The following is a 25426-nucleotide window of genomic DNA, read 5'->3' as shown; positions in this document are numbered from 1 at the left end:
CCCCACCCCCGCCCCTCCGACGGGCTCTCCTCCCCTCCCGCCTCCGCGAGGCCCCAGCCTGGAGCGCGCGGCCGACCACGTCACCCGCCTGCGCGCGCGGGAAAGTGCCGTGCGCATGCTCCGACGTGACCGCCCGCGACTGCGGCGTCGGAGGGGCTTGTCGCGTTGCGGGTTCTGTTTCTCCGTCGCGGCCTTAGCGCCTCGCCGCCCCCCTTGGACCCTGTCCGGCTCTGCCCTCGAAGGCGGGTGGCGAGGCGGTAGCCTGCCCGCACGCTTGTACCTTCTCCCCGCCCCCCCTCCCTCAGCCCCATCGCCCCGCCCCGGCTGCGGGGACCGGGCGGAGCGGAGCGGGGTGAGTATCTCCACAGCCGGGGTCGGCGGCCTCCGGAGGCCGCTTCCCGCACGGCCCTCACCACCCACACACACTCCACGGACTTGGGGAGGACGAGCGGGCGCGCGGACAGCAGCCTGACCCCGAACAAAAGCTGGGGAGCCGGGGCTCCTGTAGCGGAACCGCAGGCCCAGCGCGGGCGTCACTGCGGGGGCTACGCGGAGGGGCTCGCCCCCCCCGTCCCTCCCTCAACCCCCTCCCCGCCCCCACCCCCCCTCGGGTCTAGAGCAACCCCTCCCCCCTCCCCCGCCGGGCAACTGGTGTGGCCCGCACCTCGGCCGAGGCCTCCCCCTCCACGAGGTTCCAAGCTTGTGTTTAAAATCTCACGGAAAGCCAGTCTTTGTCCGTGTTAGGCTGAAACAATGGCTATGAAATAATTGGCTAGGGCCCCCACCCCGAATGGCTTTTAGCTGCTAGTATTTGGAGGAATAACCCGCACCCTCCTCCAGACCTATACAGTCATGAAGCAGGGGAAGGTGTAAAGGAATAGTTAACTGACTTACAGAAAAGATACTTTTTCATTGTGGTTTTAAAATCATGAAAATCTTGGCAGAAAGGGTGGCTACAGGGCCTTGGCAGAAGCAAAATGGTGTTTGACAGGCCCACCTAAGAATGATTTAGGGAAGGTGCTTTATTTGACATAGTACTGACAAGGGTCAAGCTCTGCAGTGACATCTTTTTCTCTAATGGAGATGCAAATTATTTCCCCCTAGGAAGAGAAAAAAAAATAAGATTGTGGTTTTAATGCTCTCTAGGATTTAAACCCTTTTGTTATCTAGCCAGGCAACATTGAGGCCTGTCCTTCCCTCCCTCCTCTGACAAAGTTTTCTCTATGTTCCCAGGCTGGTCTGGAACTTTAGCATGTGATTGGGTAACACTGCAGGCCACACCATAGTCTTTAGGCTCATCCATTCTTCAGTATCTGAACTTACTTCCTCAGATCCTTTTGAGAACACTTTACTGTTCAGCTTGCTCCTTCGAGTTCATCAGATCTTTGCTAGACATTCACTTCATTTTGAGTAATATCATTTGACAATGACTTTCATTCTTCAGTGACAAAAGTTAATGCCTTTAGTATTGAGAACAAAGTACTGCTGAGAACGATTGCTTCTCAGGGCCTGTTTTAGAATTTCAAGCAGAAACTGGTCATCACTTCCAAATATGGACAACAGAAAACCTTAACTAGGGACTGGGAAGATGGCTCAGTGGTAGAGTGCTTGCCTTGCATGCCTGAGGCCCTGGGTTCGATTTCTCAGCACCACGTAAGCAAAAAGCCGGAAGTGGCGCTGTGGCTCAAGTGGTAGAGCACTGGCCTTGAGCTGAAGAGCTGAGGGACAGCGCCCAGGCCCAGAGTTCAGGCCCTACGACCGGACCAAAAAAAAAAAAAAAACCAAACCAAAACAACCTTAACCAAAAAAGAAAAAAACTAAAACTTAAATATTGAGATATTAAAATTAATCTCTTGCAGGGTACAGAGTTTTTTAAATGTTTTTTATTGCTAGGCATGTTGGTACCTGCCTATGAGGCCTATATAATCACAACACAGGAGGCAGAGGCAAAAGGTTTCAAGCTTGAGGCAAGCCTAGGCGTGGGCGTTCTCTCTCTCTAAATATAATTGTATATAGTATATATATAATTTATACATAAATACATATTACATTATAAAATTACCATCATTTTAATTGAAAAACTAGTGGAGAAATTCTAAACAATTCATTTGGATATGGAATGTAACAAGATTATTTCCCTCTTGCTGGGCACTGGTGGCTCACACCTGTAATCCTAGCTACTCAGGGGGCTGAGGTCTGAGGATGGCAGTTCAAAGCCAGGAAAAGGAACTTCTGGGAGACTTATCTCCAATTAACCAACAGAAAACCAAAAGTGGAGCTGTGGTTTCAGTGGTAGAGTGCTAGCCTTGAGCTGAAGCTGGGTGCTGGGGGATAGCACACAGGCCCACAGTTCAAGCCTCACAACCAGCCAACCAAAAAAAAAAAAAAAGTTATTTCCTCTGACTACTTCTCACCTACAAATCTCCTGTTGTAGTTTTGAAAATGTTAAGAGATTTTGATAAAGTTAAGAGATTTTGCAACAAGTTGGAACAATTGATTTGGGTTATAATATACAAAAATCTCAAGTTAGGTGCCAGTGGCTCAGGCCTCCAATCCTAGCTACTCAGGATGCTGACATCTGAGGAATGATGTTTGAAGCTAAGGCCAGAGGGTCTATAAGACTCTTATCTCCAGTTAACCAGAAACAGGAAGTGGCACTGTGGCTTGAGGTGGTAGAGCTCTAGCCTCTAGCAAATAAAGCTCAAGGACAGTGCCCAGGCCCTGAGTTCAAGCCATACAACCAACAAAAGAATCTCACTTCATTAGATTTTCCTGCTTTCACCTCCCAAGTACAGAGGTTACAAGCATATATTACTATGTCTAGAACAAATTTTATCTTTCTTTTTGTGATGGTGCTAATTGTTTGGATTCAGGACCTGTGCTTATTGGTTTGACATTCTACCACTTGAACCATGCCCTAGCTGTTTTTGCTTTAGTTATTTTTCAGATAGGCCTCACTTTTTTTTTGTTTGCTTTAGTTATTTTTCAGAAAGGTCTCACTTTTTTCCCCTGGGCCTGTCCTCCAACCACTATTCTCCTATAGATGAAAAACAGGTACTATATGAAGGCATTCTTCCTAGGAAGAGGTGTCTGAAAAATACATAGAAGCAAAGGATCCTCTAATGTTTCTGGCACCCCAAATCTCTTATTGGTTTATAGAACTCAGGAGGAGTAAGTGGTAATAGGTATTTAATTTTGAAGTTAGGATTCTTTTTTTTTTATTGTGAACATACTGTACAGAGGGGTTACAATTACATGGGCAAGATAATGAGTTAGGATTATTTCGTATCACTGATGTGTAATATTTTTCCAGGAAAATCTCTTTGTCATCCCTTCTGAACTCAGGAACTCAAAAATGGTTTCTTATTGCTCACTTTTTTTTTCACTTTGAGTCGTAGGGGTATTTACAAGCTGCTTGTTCCTTGCTCCCCACCCTTTGATTTTCCTGTAATCCTCAATCTTCTCTTCAGAGAGACACTTTACTGGTCTACACTATGTTATTTCAACCTGTTCCTGGGTTCAAGGTCACTCCTTGTTTCCATCCTTTTTTCTACCTTGTATCTTTCAGTTTATAATCTTGGATTTAGCTGATATCTAATTCCTCTAGAGCACAAGCTCTGTTTCCAGAATACCTTAAGCCATATTGCTCCCCTTAACAGTTATTTCTTTGAAAAAGTTACCTATTCTCTCTAGGCCTCAATTTCCTTGTCTGTAAACTAGAGAAAAATCATAGTAACTTGCCTCACAGAATTGCTACAAAGGTTTGAGTTACTGCAGTTTTTGAGACATAGTTAAGGTTTAATCCATACTAAACTTTTTTGGGTTCCATTTATCACTGAGCTTTATTGCTTTTTTCTTTTTCTTCTTCAGTACTGAATGTTGGACTCAGCCTTCAGCTTGCAGGGCAAACTATCATATGAATTATATTTTCAATCCTCCTGCTTTTTCAGTTTGTTTTCAAACTAGGGACTCTCCATTTCCCTCCTGGACTAACCTTGGAATATGTATCCTCCTACCTCCCTCTGCCAGACAGCTGGGTTACAGCTATGAACCACTATGTCTTGTCTTTAATTTTCTAATGTTCTTTTCAGTTGGAAGCTTTATTATAAATTTGATTACAAACTATTGAAGGCAAAGACCACTTACTACACACACACACACACACACACACACACACACACACACACACACACACACATCTAAACAGGTTTAATTTTATTTTTATTGAATAAAGACCCTATTTTGTAGCCACAGTTTCAACTTAGTTCTTCTACATGGAAATCTTGTTGTGGGTTTTTCTTATGATGGTCAATGAATTTCTGAAATAGAAACTCAGTGAATATGGTCCTTTTCCAGAATTTGGGGGTCATGTAGCTGTATTTCCTAGAGACAGCATCAAAGGTAGATGTGATAAAGTTACCCAGGGTGAAAGAGCAGCCCCTGGTCTCAGTGTTACAGTCATTAATGCTGGACATCAGCAGCGGCTTCTTTGGAATAGTCACTAAGATGATGCCAGTGCATCTGGGAATAGGGATGAGGCACCTGTGGCCTGTGACCTTGCATGGAATGAGTCATGGCTTTTGTTCCCACAGCGACTTTTCTTCACAGGGACAATGAAGAGTTTGGCCAGGTTGATGCTCCCTTGGATGGCCATGGCCACTTGGAATACTTAACTCTTAGACTGAGGTGGACATTACTGAACCCAGTGCTTATATATGTCTTTAGCCTGGTTCAGTAGCCAGTACATGTCTGCTCCTTCACTAGCATGATCTTCACAATATTAACCTTGAGATATGTTCTCAGGAAAATGTCAGTAAGTCCCAGATTCATTCCTGGGTAGAGAAAAAAGATCAAGGATTTGGTCTTTATGTCCTTGAGTAGGTGGCTCAGGTAACTGGAAATCCACTACTTGTCTTTGACTTGCCTCTAGGGACATGGACTGCTGTGGATCCTCCTCAGCCTCCTATTCCTGTGCCTCACACTCTTTATCCCTCCCAACCAGCATCACCTGATAGTTGGTGCCCTCAGTGGAAACAAACTATTTATGTATATCTTGAAGAGTGTTAACAAGAGTGGGGCAAGTCAGTGGCTCACATCTGTAATCTTAACTACCCAAAAGGCTAAGATCTGAGGACCATAATTTGAAGGTTGGTAGACAAATCCCAGAGCCACTTACCTCCAGTTAACTAGGAAAAAACCAGAAGTAGAGTTGAAGCTAAAGGGGTAGAGTACCACCTTAAAATGAAAAAAAAAAAAAGCAAGAGCCAGAGGCCCTTGTACTTGTGAAAGAGAGGCCCCAGTACTTGTGAAAGAGAGAAGGAACAAAGAAAGGAGAGTGAGAGGGAAAGGGAGAGGGAGAGGGAGGGAGGGAGGGACTGAGGGACAGACGGTAGACAGACAGACAGGGAGAGGGAAGGAGGAAGAAGAGGAAAAGGGAGGGAGGGTGAAGGAGGAAGGGAAAGAAAGAAAAGAGATCAGGCCATTATCTTGGCACACCCCTGTAATCTCTTCATCAGCCTTTGTAGAGGTTGAGTTCAATTATAGCTCAGGGAAAGTTAGAAAAGTATGAAAACAAAGGGCTTCTGGCACGGCTCTAGTGTTAAAGCACTGGCCTACACCACACCCTGTAAATAAACAAACAAAAACTCAAGATATTCTGTTATTAAGTATAATGTTTTCCTTCTATTATTTCCTTTTTCTCTGTTGCTTGTAATTTTAAATTTATTTCCTATTTTGTTCAAAAGTGTTTGAGGTACCTAACCATGTGTAATTAAAAATGGCAAATCAGGAATATGAAAATATGAAACTTAGATGAGATTAGGATGAGATACATGGAAAAGTATATTTGAAAATTTTTATATTTTTGTTTCATTTGTACAGTTGTTAAGCAGGCCACAGACTAAGTTCTAGGCTTCATGGTGGTCAAAGAAAATATGGAAACATACCACTTACTCTGCTAAAACATAATTTCCCCCTGATAAGACAATTGGGAAGCCATTGCCTTAGGAGACTCCATCATTGTGGGTTCCCACATAAGCAAACCCAAATTCAACTCAGTGGGAACTGTCATATTCTAGGAAACAAAAATTAAGCTTAACCACTGACTGACCTCTAAGTATTTTCCACTGGAATGATCTAAATAAGGCTACTGCTGTCCTTTAACCATATATTTACTTTATGTTGTTAGACTTAAAACTCTTGCCTTGTAGCCTTTGTAAAGTCCCAGACTACTTGTATTCTTAAGCTGCCTGATTTGTGAATTACTATTACTCAAATTCTTTAAACTCAAATTCAGTTCCTGGTCTTGAACTTAAGGTCTTGTGCTAGACTGGGAAGGTGGCTCAGTGGTAGAGTGCTTGCCTTGCATACATGAGGCCCTGGGTTTGATTCCTCAGCACCACATAAGCAAAAAGAAAAAAAGCCGGAAGTGGCGCTGTGGCTCAATGGTAGAGTGCTATCCTTGAGCTGAAGAGCTGAGGGACAGCGCCCAGGCCCAGAGTTCAGGCCCCATGACTGGACCAAAAAAAAAAAAAAAAGGTCTTGTGCTCTCACTTTTTTGCTTAAGGCTCTTTTGCTCATGGCTGGTACTCTACCACTTGAGCTACACCTATACTTTGGACATTTTGCTGGTTAATTGTAGATAAGAGTCTCTCAGATTTGTCTGTCCAGACTGGCTTCCAACCTTGATGCAATTATCTTAGCATCCTGAGTACCTAGGATTATAGGTGTGAGCCTCAGGGTGTCCAGCTACAAAACAATTGTTAAAATTTTTAACTTGGTTTGTCTTCTAATACTTGGAAATAAAGTGAAATACAATTTGTGATCAAAGATTTTAAAGCATACTCCGAGAAATCCTGGAGTTATGTTCTCTAGACTTTGTTAAGCTAATAACTGACTTTCTCAAAGGCAACTTTGTTGTACCTTCCCCTCCCACCATCTCCCCTCCCCTATACTGAAGACTGAACCCAGACAATGCCATACAAGTGTTCTACCACTTAGTTATGTCCACAATCATCTTCTGCCATTTTTATGTACTGTTCTTCAACATCTGCTATAGATTATTATTATACTGGTCCTATAATATGCCCTACCTTCCTTTGCTCATCTATCAACTTTTTTCATATCTATTGGTCTGACGTTCTGTTTATCTATCATCTATTTATCTGTATATCAACTATTTACCTATCTTTCTCTACCTTTTACTCTTTTTGGCTCTGTCTTTTAAGGAACTTTACTTGTTTTGGGAATGCATGTATCTTCACCTGGTTGGCCCTATACAGATTTCAAAATTCAGTTGTTCAAGAATTGCATTCAAGCTGGGCATCCAAGGCTCATGTTGTAAGTCTAGTTACTCAGAAGTCTAAGATCAGAAGATTCAGGTTTGAAGCCAACAAAGGCAGACAAATACAAGAGATTCATATCCAATTAACTGGCAAAAAGTTAGAAGTAGAGATGTGGCTCAAGTGATAGAGAGCCAGCCGAGTGCTAGAGCTAAAAACAAACAAATGAACAGACAAACAAGAATGTAAATGAGGCCCTGTCAACCTCAATACATACTCAAAAGTAATTAAGGCATTCAAGTCTTTAAAACTCCATTTGTTGAAATCTTCTGTGATCTGCGTAGGTAGAGTTGGGTATTTCCATGAAGACACAGAACAAGTACTAGGGTATTATAAATGCTGAGTAAATGAATGAAAGATTTCTAGAAATAAGGTACATTGATCTCTGAACAAAGACTTTACAAAAAGAAAAATTTTAAGGGAATTATTTTTTGCCATTATGAAATGTCCAGCCATTTACCCACCCTCCCCCCCCCATATGGCATTTGGTAGTATAAAATCACATTATTCTGTCTATACTCAGACTAGAACTGACAATATAGCTTCTTTTAGCATGTTCAGATTTTCTTATTTCCTGTTCATCTAGTTCTGGGCTCATTACCATATGTACTTACCAGAGTTTGTTCAAAGACAGCAAGAGAGTTTGAATTGGTAAATCAGCTCAATTCATGAACATTGGTGGTTTATTTCTCATATGCTATACTTCAGTTAAGTGTGTTTGTTTAAAATATAAATATATATGGCTTAAATATGCACTCATTGTCATAAAAATAATCATACAGAAGTACTGACACTGAAAAAGTAACTGGGAATATATACAAATACAACTGAATGGGAAAATATCCAATTGAATAGGTTTGAAAGTTGAATTGAAGATACTGTAAAGGCAGAGATATGCAGTGTATATTTAATGTTTGCCATATGGAAGCAAAGTATATTGTCTGATATTTCTTGTGGAGAAGATAGTTAAGGCTAATTTGGTTTTTCCTATGTAGGTAAACTCTCCCCCCCCTCCCCTTTGAATCACACCCTCAAATCTTTTGACTTTATTTTTCACATAGGTTCTTTTGTCTGTGGTCTCAGACTTGATCCTTTTATTTCTATTTCCCAAGAATCTGGGTTACAGGCATGTGCTACCTCATGTACTTTATTGTTTTTTTAAATTTGTTATTATTTTTGCTAGTACTGAGTCTTGAATTCAGGGCTTTCACTCTTGGTTGGCTTTTGCTCAAGGCTGGTGCTCTATCATTTGTGCCACACCTCCACTTCTGGCTGTTTGCTGACTATTGGAGATAAGAGTCTCTAGGTCTTTTCTGCCTGGATTGACTTTAGAGCTCAGCCTCGTGAGTAGCTAAGATTAGAGGCTTGATTGAACCAGTGGCATCTAGCTGATTCATTTTTTTTTTTGTCTCAATTTTCTAGAATTTCTCAAACGTTTGTTAATAATTTAAAACATTTATTTTGGTTGCAAAATTGGTTAATCTTTTCAGCCTTTATATTTAAATTTGTATCTTGCTTCCCTTCTTCTCTAAAATTTGAGGAATTCTGCACAAAGACAAGATAGACCCTTTTAGGTAAGTGATTAACCAATCTAAATAAATTCAAGCTGAATTGTTTCTCTAGCTAGTAATCTCTTTCCTGTCTTGGTCCCCTGTCTCCTCATCCCTCTTCCCTTCTTTCCCTTTTCTTTTCTCCCTTCTCTCCTCTACCCCCTTTCTGACAGTCTAGCTGGGTTGTACAGGCTTGTCTTGAAATCTTGGGTTCAAATGATCTAGTCATTATGTCTCAGCTTTGCAAATATCTGGGGCTACACTTTCAGACTTGTGCTGCTATGCCCTATTTGAAAATGCATTTTTTAGAAAAGTAAAATAAAACAATGGATGTCTAGAGTTATAGTAATATGAAATTCTTGCCAGGAAGGAGAAGCATAGAGGAAGTTACTTACCTTTCTTAGTAAAAAATATTCTTTAATATTTAAATATATATGAATTTTTTCTGTAATATTCACACTTTTTATAAATTATCTTAAGTTCTGGGAAATTTATGTTTCCTGCCATATTTTGATCACATTATGATACATACTGATTAATAGTTTTATACATATTAGATACTTAAAAAATCACATAAAAATACTCAGAATAGTAATGGAAAAATTATTTGAAAAAATTGTTTGAACAATGATTGTATACAGTGTTAGGATTCACTAGGGCTGCTTTCCTAAAAAGTTTCTTTTCTTTTGCGGGGGGTGGGGGGTGTCTGGTCATGAGGCCTGAACTCTGGGCCTGGGCGCTGTCCCTCAGCTCTTCAGCTCAAGGCTAGCACTCTACCACCTGAGCCACAGGGCCACTTCTGGCTTTTTTCTTTTTTGCTTATGTGGTGCTGAGGAATTGAACCCAGGGCCTCATGCATGCAAGGCAAGCGCTCTACCACTGAGCCACTTTCCCACCCGTAGAATAAGTTTCTTTACACTGTCTGTAAATCTGTAGTTTGAAAAGACTACTTTTACCTGGTGGGGATGTTGTGCTCAGGTGGCAGGACCCCCAACAATAAGACCACTAAGAGTCAGACTTTACAGATGTTTTAAAGTTTTATTTAGATGGGCTGCAGCTCCGGCCTCTTCCGACACAGGGCTTATAAAGGCACACAACCAACCAGGTATTTGTATTACCACCACTTGTTGCTCTGCTAGACAGAATTTGCTGATCTTAGGTTTAGTTTAAACAAGCAACAAGTGGTCATTGCCTCATGTACTTTAACCCTTCAGGGAAACATGAAACATGACTGTCTTTCTAATCTTTCGACTCTGCTGAAATTTTGGTTGGGCTTTAAATAAAGGCAATGGTTCAGCTAGAGTAAGACTCACAAAAAATAGATGTATTAACAAGTTATACTTGATGATATGAGGAGCTCTGACACACTTCCAACTTTCATTTAGAATTATAAATGAAAGGTTTATTGTTTAAGATGAGATGTAATTTGGAATTTGTGTTTTACTTAGTGGTCCCTTATGTTCTGTTGCCACCTCTATTTTGAATTTAGTTTAAGCCAGCCTAAGTCTGGAAACGTAGGTGGTTCACACATCTGAGTGAAATTTAGTTTTGACTAATAGTTATAATAGCTCAATAAATCTCAACTACAGGGCTTAGGGGATGGAGTATTACTATTTTATTTTTTGTTCTATTTTGTTAGGGGTTAAAAAATACTCTAAATATATTTCATTTCTGAATTTATACTTACAAAATAAGGATTATTCTTATTATTGCTTAGCATGCCACAGGTATTTCTATTTTGGCCATATTTCATCCATTTTTGAAGAGGAAGTTTTAAGACTATAATTTCTATCTCTTATTAGTGAATGAATTTGGTGAAGGATCAGTGAGTATAACAACTTGGAAAATACATGTAAAATGTTGATTGAATTATATTTTTATTTTTAATGAATTGAAATACTCTTACTTGAGCAAAGAAACAATTAGTGATATTTCATTATACTACATTATGATGATTCAAGTTGAGGTAGATAGCCTGTTAATATAGTGCAGCTTCCAATTTTGTAATCAAGCAATGTTTGTATTATTGTATGTAATATCCTTCAGCAAAACCCAGTTCTTAGGTATTTAAAAATTTTCAACCAAATATTAATTAGTGTTTTGATGTTCAATCATCTTGCTAGTAGCACAGTGCTATTAATTAGATAAACTAAGTCTTTTGAGTGAAATTTTGTTTCGACTAATAGTTTTAATAGTTCAATAAATCTCAAATAACTACAGGGCTTAGGGGATGGAGTGTTTTAATTTTATTTTTTGTTCTATTTTTTTTAAGTTTGGGGTTAAAAATACCCTAAATATATTTTGTTTCTGAGTTAAACCTCAATTTATTTCTCTTTTTTCTTTTCTCTTTTCTTTTCCTTCCTTCTTTCTTTGCTTTCTTCCTTCCTTCTTCTCTCTCTCTCTCTTTCTTTTGTAGTGTATATGTGTGTGTGTGCATGTGTGTGTGTGCACATACACACACACGTGTCCTAGTCCTAGGGCTTGAACTTAGGGCGTGGGTGTGATCCCTGAGTTTTTATGCTCAGGGATAGTACTTTACCACTTGAAACACACCTCCTCTAATGCCTTTTTTGGAAGTTAATTGGAGATAAGAATCTCAGGAACTTTTCTGCCAGGGCTGGCTTTGAACCATAATCCTCAGATCTCAGCCTCTTGAGTACGTAGGTATGGAGCCTGGCTAACATCAGTTGTCTTTGATTTAGTATCTCAGTATCATGATCATCTTACATACAGTTGGAAATTACTGTTTAAATTCCATTTTCTAATTCTAGTTCCATTTTGCTCTTTTTCTTCTAGTTCTGCATTCTCACTCTGGGTTCTTTTATTATCAATGTAATGCTGATATTGAACCAATAGTCTTACCCTAGACTGTTCTTTTCCTTTTGAGTTCAAGACATCTCAAAATTCATGTCCCACAAACATTTCAAACTCAGATTCATTTTTCACTAAATGAAATCTACCTATCTCTGCTTACCTGTTCAAGAATCTTCATTGTGGCCAATAAATACCATTAGCTAAAGTTAGAAAGTTTGGAATCATTCTCAAATCATTCCTCTAGTCCTCATCTACCAAGACTATTCAGTTTAAATAGATTTATTACCAAACTCTTATTTGGATCCCTCTCCCTTTTGTTTCACTCTCAGTCTTTGGCTAGTATAGTGTTCTCTCTCTCTCCCCCCATCTCTCTCTCTTTCTCTCTCTGTCTCTGTCTGTCCATCTGTCTGCCTGTCTGTCTCCCCTCTTTCCTCTCTCTTCTCCTTTCCTCCTTTCCTTTCACTCCTCTCTTTCTCCTCTCTCCCTTCTCTTTCCTGAACAAGGCTTTCAACTGATTTTATTCAGTCAGGCCTGGGAAGCCATTATGTAAATCTGGCTTATGGACTCTAGTTTTCCTTAGAGTCTCAGGCTGAGAGGTATTACAGTCTTCCCTCAGAACCAGTTCTCCAAAAAACCCTTCCTTAGTCCATCTCTAGATTTCTGTTAACAAGAGTTTCTCAATTACCAGATTTAGCTTTTATTCAGACTTCTGCACATTACTAAGTCCCTCATCTCCCTCCTATTGCTCAATTAACTCCTATTTTTTTCTTTCTTAGTGCTTTTGAGGTATCATTTTTCTCAGTTGTCCCTAAACTGAATTTCAGTACCTTATAAACTGTATTTCTTATAACCTGGAGATTTCACTTACATCTCTGAAATGTTTTTGATTTCCAGTGGAAATCTTTGTAGCTGATTGTCCTGCATCAGATTCAAATATCTTATCTTCTTCCCATTTTCCCACTATTCTTTCATTATAGTTTTAAAATCTCATTGATGTCTTATATTCCTTGATATCTGTATATTTTCCTGGTGTCTTCAACATTCTTTGTCTTTTCCTTTCCTACCTAACCCAAACCAGCCTGTTCTCCTCCTGCTGTCTCACTGTATTTTCCACTCTGATCTCACCAAGGACAACTTACATATCCATTGTAAGGAAATTTACCTTACTACTAACCATCTATACATTTAACTACACTCTGTGGATTAAGTTATTAAAAATGTTACCATGAAAATGTATCTCACAATCAAAAGACATAAGAAACCTTGAGTTAAATTGTTCTTACTACAGTGTGTACTGTGGATCTCCAGGTTAGGTGTAGTGAGTTGATATAATGTAGATCAGTTTTCACATATAAATCTTGCATGATAGCCTTTTCACAGATCACTACTTCCACTAACTTGTTTTTTTTTTTTTTTAAAAAAAAGCTGACTTTAAAAACAAATCTGAAAAACCTTTTGAGGTGAAAGTGCTTTGTTTCTATACCCAATAAGAGTCAAAGTATGAAGATTGCTGGTAACCTCCACTTCTCTGATACCAGTTTTAGGTCACTTCTTTAGACTCATGTTAAAAAACTCTGTTCCTTTGAGGTTCATGTAATTGAGTTCTATAAACCGTGGCAAGGTGGATTTTTTTTCTCACTCACTGTCTCATTCAGTAGAAGCAGCTGCCTTTAGTATCTTCATCTTGAGAAGGAATCCAGGGACTGGAGTGTGGCTTAATTTGCCTATAAAGTGTGAGGCACTAAATCCCAGTACTGCCAAAAATAAAAGAAAGAATCCAAGTTGTATAATTTCTTGAAACTTTTGTGCTCTAATTATATTCATCCTCAAGCTACTTCACGGCCTTTCTGGACCTTTGTGTCCATCAGCTTTTCCTTAAATTCTGTCTTCCCCTTTCCATTACCATTCTATATCTATACTCATTTTCTCTCCCCCCATTTCCCTCATCATTTTATGTCCACACTCATTATCTCAGGCACTCCAATTCCCCACTGTCTTCTCACTCTGCAGCACATCTTGCCTGCCCCTTGGGGTCTCTTTCTTTTTTGGGGGGGGGTCCGGTCATGGGGCCTGAACTCTGGGCCTGGGCGCTGTCCCTCAGCTCTTCAGCTCAAGGCTAGCACTCTACTACTTGAGCCACAGCGCCACTTCCGGCTTTTTTCTTTTTGCTTATGTGGTACTGAGGAGTGGAACCTAGGGCCTCATGCATGCAAGGCAAGCACTCTACCACTGAGCCACCTTCCCAGCCCTTGGGGTCTTTTTCAAAAGATTCCTGTACATTTTTTATTTTTCCTTCAATTACTTTTCTCCAGTTGTAAAGGTCCAGGTGTCTGTGGTGTTGTTTAAATCTACCCTTCTTTGCTATTGACTCTATTCTTTCCCAAACCCTTTAGGGTATTACTTCACCAGTCACTTTATCTCTGGCATTTTCAACTTGCCCTCTGTATCAATTTAAACATACATTCAAGCATCTCCTTCTTAAGCCTGTATGCCACTTCAATGATCAATTTATAACTACTTCCAATTAAGCTTTTAAAAAATCAAATATTTAAGTAGCTGTACAGAAGAGTTGCCGTTCAACAAAGCAGTTTATGAATACAAAGCATCTTTATCAATGTCACACCTTTCTTCTCAGAGCAAAACAGATAGTCTGTTTTCACAGTCCTGTCACTTTTCATTTTCTTAGCCAACACATCCTGGCTTCTCTTTTCTGACATAGACCACCTAGGAGCCAGTGACTGCTTCATTGTCAAATTCCATGGATGTTTTAGTACTAAATAGTTGCTCTTTTGTTTCGATATTGTAGAGTGGTTTGTTGGTCTTTCCCTGCTCACTCAAAACATTTATCCCTGAGTAACTGCCCTTGCTAGGATTTCCTCCCAGTGCTTGGTTCTTTATTCTCTAATTCTTTTGTTGTTTTCTCTTTCTCTGTAAGTATCCTAAAAGTTGGTTTCTCTCAGTCTACTACCCTTATCACTATTCACAGAGGTTTTTAACTTTTTAAATAAGACCCCTTAAATATATGTTGAACATAATGAATTTTTTAATTTTTTTACTGTGAAAGAACATAATGAATTTTTGTCAGCAAAATATAACTACGCATGCACATAACATTTAGTGTAAAGTTTTGTTTAGGGGCTCAAACTCTGGGCCTGGATACTTGCCCTGAGCTCCACCACTTGATCCACAGCACCACTTCTGGATTTTTCTGTCATTAATTGGGGATAAAAGTCTCTCAGAATTTCCTGCTGGCTTCTAATCAAAATCCTCATATCTCAGGATCCTGAGAAGCTAGGATTACAGGCGTGAGCCACTGGTGCCTGGGTCTTTCCTTCCTTTTTTTTTTTTTTTAATGCTGGTTTGGAACTCAAAGCTTTATTCTCTTACTTGGATTTTTTTCAATCAAACTGATGCTCTGTCACTTGAGGTACATTTTGATTTCTGTCTTTTTGCTGGTTAATAGGAAATAAAATTCTCATGGACTTTTCTGCTAGGGCTGGCTTCCAACCTTGATTTTTAGGTCTCAGCCTCTTGAGCAGCTAGGATTACAGTCACAAGCCACAATGCCCATATTGGTGTAAAGTTTCATGTTCTTCCAGACTTCCTGTTAAATATCTGTTATATACATTCTAACTGGATGATATTCATGCTCATGGTTTTAGTTGTCTATTTTATATAGATGACCTCCAAAGTTCTAAGTTGATTTTGGCTTCACCCTATAGGTTAAGTTGCATATCTTTGCTCCCTTTCATTGCTTTGGTGTAGATAGCCATGTCCTCTCAGTCATACTACTGCAATAGCTTCCAACTTATCCCCCCTGCCTTCAGGCTTCTTGCCTTTGCAATTTATCCTTCACAGAACCCCCCGTGATATATTTCTCTGACCTTTTCCACTCCAAGCTCTAATTCTCTATTCCTTATGGAAGCAATCCCAAGTCTTGTGTGGTTCACAAGCCACTTTTTGTTGTTGTGGTGGTGCTTGAACTCTGGGCCTGGGCACTTTCACTGTGCTGTTCAGCTCAAGGCAAGTGCTCTACCACTTGAGCCACAGCACCACTTACAAGCCACTTTTTAAGTGGTTCATTACACTTGCACCTTTGACACCTTCCCATGCATTTCTACTTCACTAGTAAAGATAAACTGCTGTTAAGTGTAATTTGACTCTTCCTCTTACTACATTCTGTATGTCAGGTTTCAGTGTCCTGAACTTGTTTTCGTCTTGACTTTTATTCATGTACACCTCCTTGTTTAGACCACTGTTCCAGATTCTGCATGCAGTTTTCCACCCAGAAAAACCCCTCCTAATTAAAGGTTTCTCGTTACCTTCTTACACTGTCTAGAATTCTGGTACTATCAGGATTGATAGTTGAGAGGCTTATTAAAAACTTTGAGAAGATACAGCTCAGTGATAGACTGCTTAACTAACATAATACCCATAATACTATAGGTTTAATCTGAGGCGCTGTAAGAAAATAAACCAAACTAGGATTACAGGCATATAGTCCTAGCTACTCTGGAGGCTGAGGTCCGAAGATCATGGTTTGAAGACAGTTTGGGAAGAAATGTCCTGGGCTTATATGATGATTTCCCCCACCAATCTTTACAAATGCATTGTCTATAACTAGTACCAAAGCAGTTTCCTTTACTTTTACAATAACTTCTCTCTCTCTTTCTTCCTTCCTTCCTTCCTTTCTTTCTTTTTTCTCTCTCTCACTCTTTCTTTCTCTCTCTTTCACTCTCTCTCCTTTCCTTCCTTTCCTCCTCCTTTTCTTTCTCTCTCTCTCTCTTTCTTTCTTTCTCTCTCTCTCTCTTTCTTTCTTTCTCTCTCTCTTTCTTTCTTTCTTTCTTTCTTTCTTTTCTTTCTTTGGTCATGGGGCTTGAACTCTAGGCCTGGGCACTGTCCCTCAGCTATTTAGCTCAAGGCTAGCGCTGTACCACTTGAGCCACAATGCCACTTCAAGTTTTCTGGTGGTTAATGGGAGATAAAAGTCTTGCAGATTTTCCTGACCGGGCTGGCTTTGAACCCCGATCCTCAGATCTCAGCCTCCTGAGTAGCTAGGATTACAGGCGTGAGCCACCATGCCCCGCTTACAATAATTTCTTTTAAAGGTTTATTATTTTTTTTAGTAATTTCTAAGACCACTAACCCTAGAAATCACACGTCTTTCTTTTTAACTTATATTTTATAGATTGTTTAATGTTTGAAGTGCCTATGATGCAAAAATATGGTTTGTAAATATACATGCAACTGATGAGAACAAACATCCTTCCTGATCAACATGCAACAGTTATCAGTCAGTCAGTATTCTATAGAGAAAATGGAGATATCTAGTAATCTGGCATGTTATTGGATGGGGTTGATTAAGAGAATTTCTAATATATTTGTTTTGTTGCTTATTTTTGTGAGAATATGAGCTCTCACAAGGCAAGGACTATGTATTTTTTCAATTTTGTTTAGCCTTTATACACAATTCCTACTTAATTATAAATACTTAATATGTATCTACTTAATAGATACTTAATATGTAATTATTGGATTGATAAACATATCCTTATGTAAGTTATACTAAATTAGAATAATCAGAACACTGGTTTGTACTGATTATTTGTACAGACAGCTCATTGACATTGAGACCTTGCAGGTTTGAATCCTTTTCTTTTTGGGGGGAAGGTTACTAGGGAACAAATACTGGTATTTGCTAGGCATACACTTTTCCAACGAGCCACATTCCCAGCCCCACATTATATTCTTGAATACATTGATTTCCCTTTGTCAACTGAGTAATGGGGACATGATTCATGTCTCAAGTGGTAAGATCCTAGCTTCAATCTGCAGTACCTTAAAAATAAAATTTCACATTTGAGGAATGGAGTTTACAACAATCTTTGGGATGTGTGGGGATTAAGTGATGATATGAAACATCTAGTATAGTAATAAACATTAGTCCCAGGGATGCTTATAACTAATAAGTATGTGTACTCATTACCTTGCTCATGTGATTGTAACCCCTGTGTACAGTATTTTCACAATAAAAATCTTTTTTTTGTGTGTGGGGGGTCTGGTGGTGGAGCCTGAACTCTGGGCCTGGGCGCTGTCCCTCAGCTCTTCAGCTCAAGGCTAGCGCTCTACCACTTGAGCTAGAGCACCACTTCCGGCTTTTTTTCTTTTTGCTTATGTGGTGCTGAGGAATCGAACCCAGGGCCTCAGGCATGCAAGGCAAGCGCTCTACCACTGAGCCACCTTCCCAGCCCTCACAATAAAAATCTTATTAAAAATGATGAAACATATAAGATGGGGTGTGGGTACCAGTGGAGAGGGCAAAGGAGAGCATGAAGGAGGACAAATCTGGTCAACATATTTCATGAACATGAGAAAATAGAACAATGAAGCTTACTGATAATGGTTCTGGAAGGAGGAAAAGGAGGTGAGGGAAGAATATAGAGGAGATGAGTCTGACCACAGTCCTTTATATGTATAAATGAATGTGTGAAAACAACCTTCCCTTTGCTAAATTAATGCTAATAAAAACTTGGAAAAAATGACAAACAAAAAAAAAAGAGACCTGAGCAATAAGATGTTTGCATTTCCTTTGTGTTTTTTTGATGTTTTGCACAGCCTTCTATAACAAATATATGGATATTTCTCAACATGCCACATTTGTAGATTTGGTAAAGCAAATAATTAATTAGACGATCCTAATCTTAGACCTTGAAAAATGACTTCAAGCTTTAGAATATCATTTGCTAGAGAGTTGAGCCTTCTAATAAAGTGTGAAGGACAGCTCACCTTCATGAATTACTCTTTTTTTTTTTTTCCAGTCCTGAGGCTTGAACTCAGGGCCTGGGCACTGTCCCTGAGCTTCTATTGCTCAAGGCTAAGTACACTACCACTTGGACCACAGTGCCACTTCTGGGTTTTTCTGTTTATGTGGTATTGAGGAATGGAACCCAGGGCTTCATGAATGCTAGGCAAGCACTCTACTACTGAGCCACATTCCCAGCCCATGAATTACTCTTAACACTATAAATATAAGAGCTAAGGTAAGAGGCAGAGAAGGAAGTTTTGAGGAGGCTGTTCCAAACTACACTATTATCTCACACATGGGTTCAAATTTAAGCCCTTCAAACTAGAGATAGGAGGAGACTTTTGTGCTTGAATTCAGGGCCCGGTGCTTCCCTGAGATTTTTTGTGCTCAAAGTTAGCATTCTACCACTTGATACACAGTTCTACTTCTGTTTTTTGTGGTTAATTGGAGATAAGAAATCTCTGGGACTTTTCCTGCTGGGATTAGCATTGAACTACAATCCTCAGATCTAGCTAGGATCATAGAAGTTAGCCTGTCAGATACTTTTTTTTAAATTTTAAATTAACTTTAGGTTTTACTAAAATATAATAGCCAGGAGTTATACATATTAAACATTACTCTTGTCATTGCAAAGGCATATATGCTGGGATGAGGTATAATGAAGTGGTACAATACATGTTTAGCATGTATGAGGGTCAAGTTCCAGCACAGCAAAAGCAAAAAACAAGAAAAACAACAAATCCCAAAATAACCCAAAGGACCCCATAGATATGCATTTGTTATAAATCTATGGGCTGGAAATGTGGCTCAGTGGTAGAGTGCTTGGCTTGTATGCATGAAGCCCTGGGTTTGATTCCTCAGCACCACATAAACAGAAACATCTGGAAGTGGTGCTGTAGCTCAAATGATAGAGTGCTAGCCTTGAGCTAAAGAGCATCCAGGCCCAGAGTTCAGGCCCCATGACCAACAACAACAATAAAAAATCTAGGCTTTGGATTTTCATATTGACTTAAAAACACACACAAAATGTGGGTAAAAAGAAAAAGCTGGAATTAGACATTTATTTTAATGGTCCTTGAGGTCATTTCTCATTGAATAGCCCACATTCTGGTTTGTTTAAATACAAGAGTTAGCAAAAGTCCTTTTAATATTTGTTCTCAAGCTGGTGCTAATACTAAGTTTTAATTTTTATTGCAGGTATTATTTAGCATGGAAAAAGATGATTTCTTTGGAGAAAAAACATTCCAGCATTATTGTGCAGAGTTCATTAAACATTCACAACAGATAGGGGATGGTTGGGAATGGAGAACATCAAAGGTAAGAACAGAGATTTTTATTTTCTATTTCAATGGAGGATTATTTATTTTTGCCTTATAAAATTTCAGTAATTGAATCTAATATCTAAAAGCTGGGTTGATTTAATGAAAAGATTAAATTGAAGAGTGTTTTAAAACATGTCTATTTTACTATTTCCACTATAGATACTTGTTATTATTGGGCTAACGAAGTATTATTTAGTAAAGTCCTTTAATAGATAAGAATGCTTAGTATATCAATTATCTCAATGTAAACAGACACTTCTCTTGAGCTTCAAACAGTTTACACTATGAATTTTCTTAGGAAACTATTTTTTTCCAGAGAGCAAAAAGATTATCCTAAAACCAAGCCATAGTTAAAATATAAAATTTCAAAATGTAAAGGACAGTTTCTTTCAATAATGTAAACAAAGTGCAAAACTTTTTTTTTATTTTTTCAGAAATAATGTGTATTTCCACATATACAATTAGTCAGAGTCTCTGCCCAAAGCCATTTTTAAAGTTCATATTCTTAGAGAATAAATAAGCTTTATGTATTTGATATTTTATCTGACTTCTGAAAGATGATTAATCCTGATTCTCAGAGGATTAGTTCTGAGAAACTTGAACAACTTTTAACTGAGTCTCATGATTCAGAACAGTGAGGGGAGATTGGGTCTCGATCAGGTCCAGAGTGATTTCCTCTTGGATCATATGTCTGTGTTAATCTTTGGCAGAGTTGTTAATGGATGGTTCAAGAATTGTAAGATCCAACTCCCATGGCAGGTTTCAACTCTATTCATTTTGTTGTTGTTGTTGGCCATGGGTCTTGAACTCTGGGCCTGAGCACTGTCTTTCAGCTCTTCAGCTCAAAGCTGGCGCTCTACCACTTGTGCTACAACACCACTTCCGGTTTTCTGGTTGGAGATAAGAGTTTCACAGCTTTTCTTGCCCAGGCTGGCTTTGAACTGAGATCCTTAAATCTCAGCCTCCTGAGTAGCTAGGATTATAGGCGTGAGCCACCCGGAGCCCAGCTCAGCTCTATTCTTTTAAGTAGTGATCAGTCTTCAAGTCTCTAGGCAATCCTTCCAGGATTATATATGATCTGTTGGCATCTTTTGCTATTTTTTCTGAAAAATTAAGCATTTAAAAATCGTTATTATAAAGGCAATGTACTGAGGGGTTACAGTTACTTAAGTCAGGTAAAGAGTACATTTCTTCTGGGACAATGTCATCCCTTCCCTGGCTCTGAGTTTTTCTCTCTTATCCCCATTTCTGAATTTTTTGTAGTCTTATTTATTATTCGTGTTTGAATTTTCATTCAACTTTTTTCTTCTTTGATTATTGCTGTTATGTAAAATAACTTTAATTCTTGTATACTGATTTTGTCTCTACTCAGTCATCTTTCTGAATTTTCCTAATAATTGTCATAGTTTTCAGTCATTCCTTTTGAGTCTTCTTAAGTGGAGTGAAGATCATTGGCACTGAAAAGTTTTTTGATTGTTGTTGAACTCCTTGTTATATTCCTCTCTATTTTATGCATTGACTAGAACCCTGTTAAGTAATAGTGACAACAAGTCTTTGTTTTGAACCTCATCTTAGTATTAATGTTTATGACTAAGTCTATGTCTCCAGGCAGGGAAATGAATCCAAGGCCTTCTACTTGCTAATTCTACTTCTAAATTTTCTTCTCTTCCTCAGCCCAAGTATAGGATTTGTCTTCTTTTGGTTTGTAACAATTTATGAGGTTATTTCTTGAGAACTTCCCCTCTGTGTGTGTGTGTTTGTGTGTGGTTGCCAGTCCTAGGGCTTGAATTCAGGGTCTGACTACTGTTCCTGAGCTTTTCTTTCTTCAAGGCTAGTGCCTTTCCTGCCCAGACTGGCTTCAAACAACAATCCTCAGATCTCAGCCTCCTGAGTAGTTAGGATTACAGCTATAAACCATAGGAAGTTTTTATTTATTTATTTATTGTTTTGTGGGTATATGTGTATACTGGTCCTGGGGCTTTGAAGTCAGGGCCTGAGAGTTATCCCCGAGCTTCTTTTGCTCAAGGCTAGCAATCTACCACTTGAGCCATAGCTCCACTTTTGGCTTTTTTTTTTTTTTTGAGTAGTTTATTGGGGGTATGAGTCTAACAGAGTTAGCTGGCTGTGAGAATGGCAATCCTCTGATCTCAGCCTCTTAAGTAGCTAGGATTATAGCCACCAGCCCCTAGTGCATGCTTGGCTAAATAAATTTTATTTTTATCTTAAATTAGAGGCAAGATGGTCACCTTTTCAGTGACCTAGCAGAATAGAGGAAGAAAATGTATGTAGGGAGGGATCTAGGACTGAATGTGTTTGTGCTGTGGATGAAGGAAGCTGTATCTTTCAAGAGATTCTTCGCTGATGTTGTGAAATAGTATCCCAAGAATCAGTTTTCAGGGTTTTGTTTAATTGTTGGCTTTTCTCCAAAAGGTGTGACTAAATCTAGTTTCTTGGCTGCTCGGTTAGGAAAGGTCACTACCCTTTGGAGTAAGAGTTATACCTTTATTTAGGGATAGTCTTTCAAGTGGGGGTAAGCCAGTAGAGAGTACCAACATAAAATGAAACACAATTTAGAGACCATATCTGAAGCTCTAGGGTGATGACTACAGACTCAAATGTCTATGGTGATCAGAGACTAGGACTTGTTCTATGGCTATCCAGATAGATTGCCTGCAATTTGTGGATTGCCAGGTTGGAAACATGGGCTATAAATTTTAGCAGACTTTTGATATTTCAAGAAAAGTAAAAGCTTTCAGATTTAGGAGACGAAATCTCTGAGTTTAAAATTTTGACAAATAATTTAAAAAGATATATTTCAAACATAGTGAAGATAAAACCAAAACCAAACATGTAGGTGTGGCATGATATGCAGGATACGAATGGTTATTTTGTAACTCTGAGATTGTCTGCATAGGCTGACTGGTTTCTTTTTATAAATTAATTTTTATTATTGTTAAGTGTATGTACAAAGAGATTTCAGTTCAACGTGTCATGTTAGTACAATGTATCTTTCCTTCCTTCCTTCCCTCCTTCCTTCCCTCCTTCCCTCCTTCTTTCCTTCCCTCCCTCCCTCCCTCCCTCCCTCCCTCTTTCCTTCCTCCCTTCCTTCTTTCCTTCCTTCCTTCCTTCCTCCCTCCCTCCCTCTCTCCTTCCTTCCTTCCCTCCTTCCTTCCTTCCTTTCTTTTTTTTAATATTGTATCAATAGAAATACCAGGTTTACCATGGACAAAGCCAAGAAAACCAATGATGCCAGATATTGAATTTCTATTGCACTGTCCTTTGAACACATCAGCAGGAGGTATTGCTGAGTGCAGATACCTTACAGTGCAATCCTTCCTTCCTTCCTTCCTTCCTTTTTTCTTTCTTTCTCTTTCTTTCTTTCTTTCTTTCTTTCTTTCTTTCTTTCTTTCTCTCTTTCTTTCTCTCTTTCTCTCTTTCTTTCTCTCTTTCTTTCTCTCTTTCTTTCTCTCTTTCTTTCTTTCTTTTCTCTCTGCCTGTCCTGGGGCTGAATTTATTCAGGGCCTGGGCACTGTCTCTGAACTTCTTTATTCTCACGGCTTCGGTTCTACAATTGAGCCACAGTGCTTTTTTCCAGTTTTTTGGGTAGTTTAGTGGAGATAAGAGTCAGAGACTTTCCTACCCAGGTTAACTTTGAACCATGATCCTCAGATCTCAACCTCCAGAGTATCTAGAATTACAGGCATGAGCCGTTGGTGTCTGCCTTATAATGCATCTTGAAGAGTGACTGGTTTCTTGTTCAGTTGTACCTGATTTTATACTGCTTAATTAGCAAAAGGATTCCAGGCTGTTTCTACTCTAGTTCAAGTCTGTGTAGCTTCTCAGTAAAGTAATTTTAACAGCCTACCAACATCTTATAATTTATTTAAAAATATCAGTTACAGTTAACCTTTCATTTTTTTATTTTTATTTTGTAAAACTGGTGGATTAGATCTAGGGCCTTGAGCAGGCTAGGCAAGCACACAGTTCTAATATATCTCTGATGAAGTCTCATTTTCAGCATGATTTCTTTGTCTTCAGATTGATCTCAATTTATTTTATAATAGAATATTATAGAAACTTCATAACAGGATGTTCAAGGTTTCACACAGTGGCTTCCTGCTACCCTTCCAGCTTCACTGTCCACTCTAAAACTCATTTCCTTCCATTCTTTTCCCACATTCCCAGAAATGAAGGTAAAACTATTTTGAAAAAAAGAAGTGATTTTTTTTCAGTGCCAGAGAACAAAAAAAGTATCATTAGGGAACCAGAACTTTTGATAACTCTCCAAAAAGGTAGAAAATAGATAGATTGGAAAAGCCAGATTCCAAATCAGTGTTTACAGAAGGCTGTGTAAGTGTAGGAGGGTTGGAAACAGAAAAGGAGTGCTCCAAGTTCAGAGATTTTGAACTAAAACTCAGTTTTTTTCTCTCATTTTTATAAACTGTTTTGAAGTAAAAATATTAAGCTAACAAACTTTAATTAAAGCCTTTTTCCACTAAATTTTGGATAATCAGTTTTACCCTTGAGTATCTTCTTTTGTCACAGTAATGCTTAATATTTACTTTTGCCTTTGTGGTTTACAGTTTTTTTTTTGTTTTTTTTTTAATCTATTAACCCTTCAAGTATGACAATGACCTTAACTAAAGATGTAGGAGGTGGGTCTACGTGTTCAAGTGTTTAAGTTGTGCTATTTGAATTATAACATATCTTCTAGTCATTTTGTGTTTTATCTTTGATTTGAGAATTAGCTCTCATGTTATCAAAATGTATATCTGCTCACATTTCATGTTCAAAACATGGCTATAAACATGAAGACTAAACCCATAGTGACAATGACCACACAGAAATATGTTTGCTCAGCTTTAAAATGTGAAAACTTGACATATAGGTTTCTAGAGCAAGATACTCTTTTGCCTTTTGAGTCAAGTAGAATGTGTTTGTAAAGGTGAGATTATGAATTATCATCTTTGATTATTTTCAGTGATATACATGAATATGAATGACAAGTATAAAGTGTTTTTCTTTTTCTTTTTGGCCCAGTTCTGGGGCGTGAACTCTGGGCCTGGGCACTGTCCCTCAGCTCTTCAGCTCAAGGCTAGCACTCTACCACTTGAGCCACAGCACCACTTCTGGCTTTTTTACTTTTTGCTTATGTGGTGCTGAAGAATCGAACCCAGGGCCTCAGGCATGCAAGGCAAGCGCTCTACCACTGAGCCACCTTCCCAGCCCATAAAGTGTTTTTCTAAAGGGATACAAATTTAAATAAAACTGGTTAACATCCACAAAATGTTATTTGTGATCATATTTGATTGTTAAATATAAAATGACTAATATAAAAATCATAGGAAAACTTAATATGTAGCTTATCTACCCAACAGTTATTTGAAATATAATTCAGAAAAAGCAGTTGAACTGTTATGATTATTAAAGTTTAAATACACTTAATAAAAGAAAGAAAGAAAGGAAGGAAGAAGGAAAGAAGGAAAGAAAGAAGGAAAGAAAGAAGGAAAGAAAGAAGGAAAGAAAGAAGGAAAGAAAAGAAAAATGGTAGAATCAAATGTATAAATCATGAATATTTTCTTTTTTTTTTTTTTT

The 25426-nt window shown here is 38.7% G+C and overlaps 1 protein-coding gene across 1 annotated transcript in view; it reads left to right on the top strand.

The window, feature by feature from the left end:
* Positions 1-265: 265 nt before the first annotated feature.
* Atg10 (autophagy related 10) overlaps positions 266-25426 on the top strand; it is a 267153-nt gene continuing 241992 nt past the window's right edge. Inside the window, exons 1-2 of the mRNA XM_013015839.1 lie at positions 266-352; positions 19707-19826. Of these exons, the coding sequence (XP_012871293.1) occupies positions 19719-19826 (108 nt within the window). The 5' untranslated portion in view covers positions 266-352; positions 19707-19718. The remainder of the gene's footprint in view (positions 353-19706; positions 19827-25426) is intronic.

This window comes from Dipodomys ordii, unplaced genomic scaffold (genome assembly GCF_000151885.1).
Source record: "Dipodomys ordii isolate 6190 unplaced genomic scaffold, Dord_2.0 Scaffold28, whole genome shotgun sequence".
NCBI lineage: Eukaryota > Metazoa > Chordata > Mammalia > Rodentia > Heteromyidae > Dipodomys > Dipodomys ordii.
The sequence above is the reverse complement of the archived record's forward strand: the minus strand, read 5'-3'. Positions and strand labels throughout refer to the sequence as shown.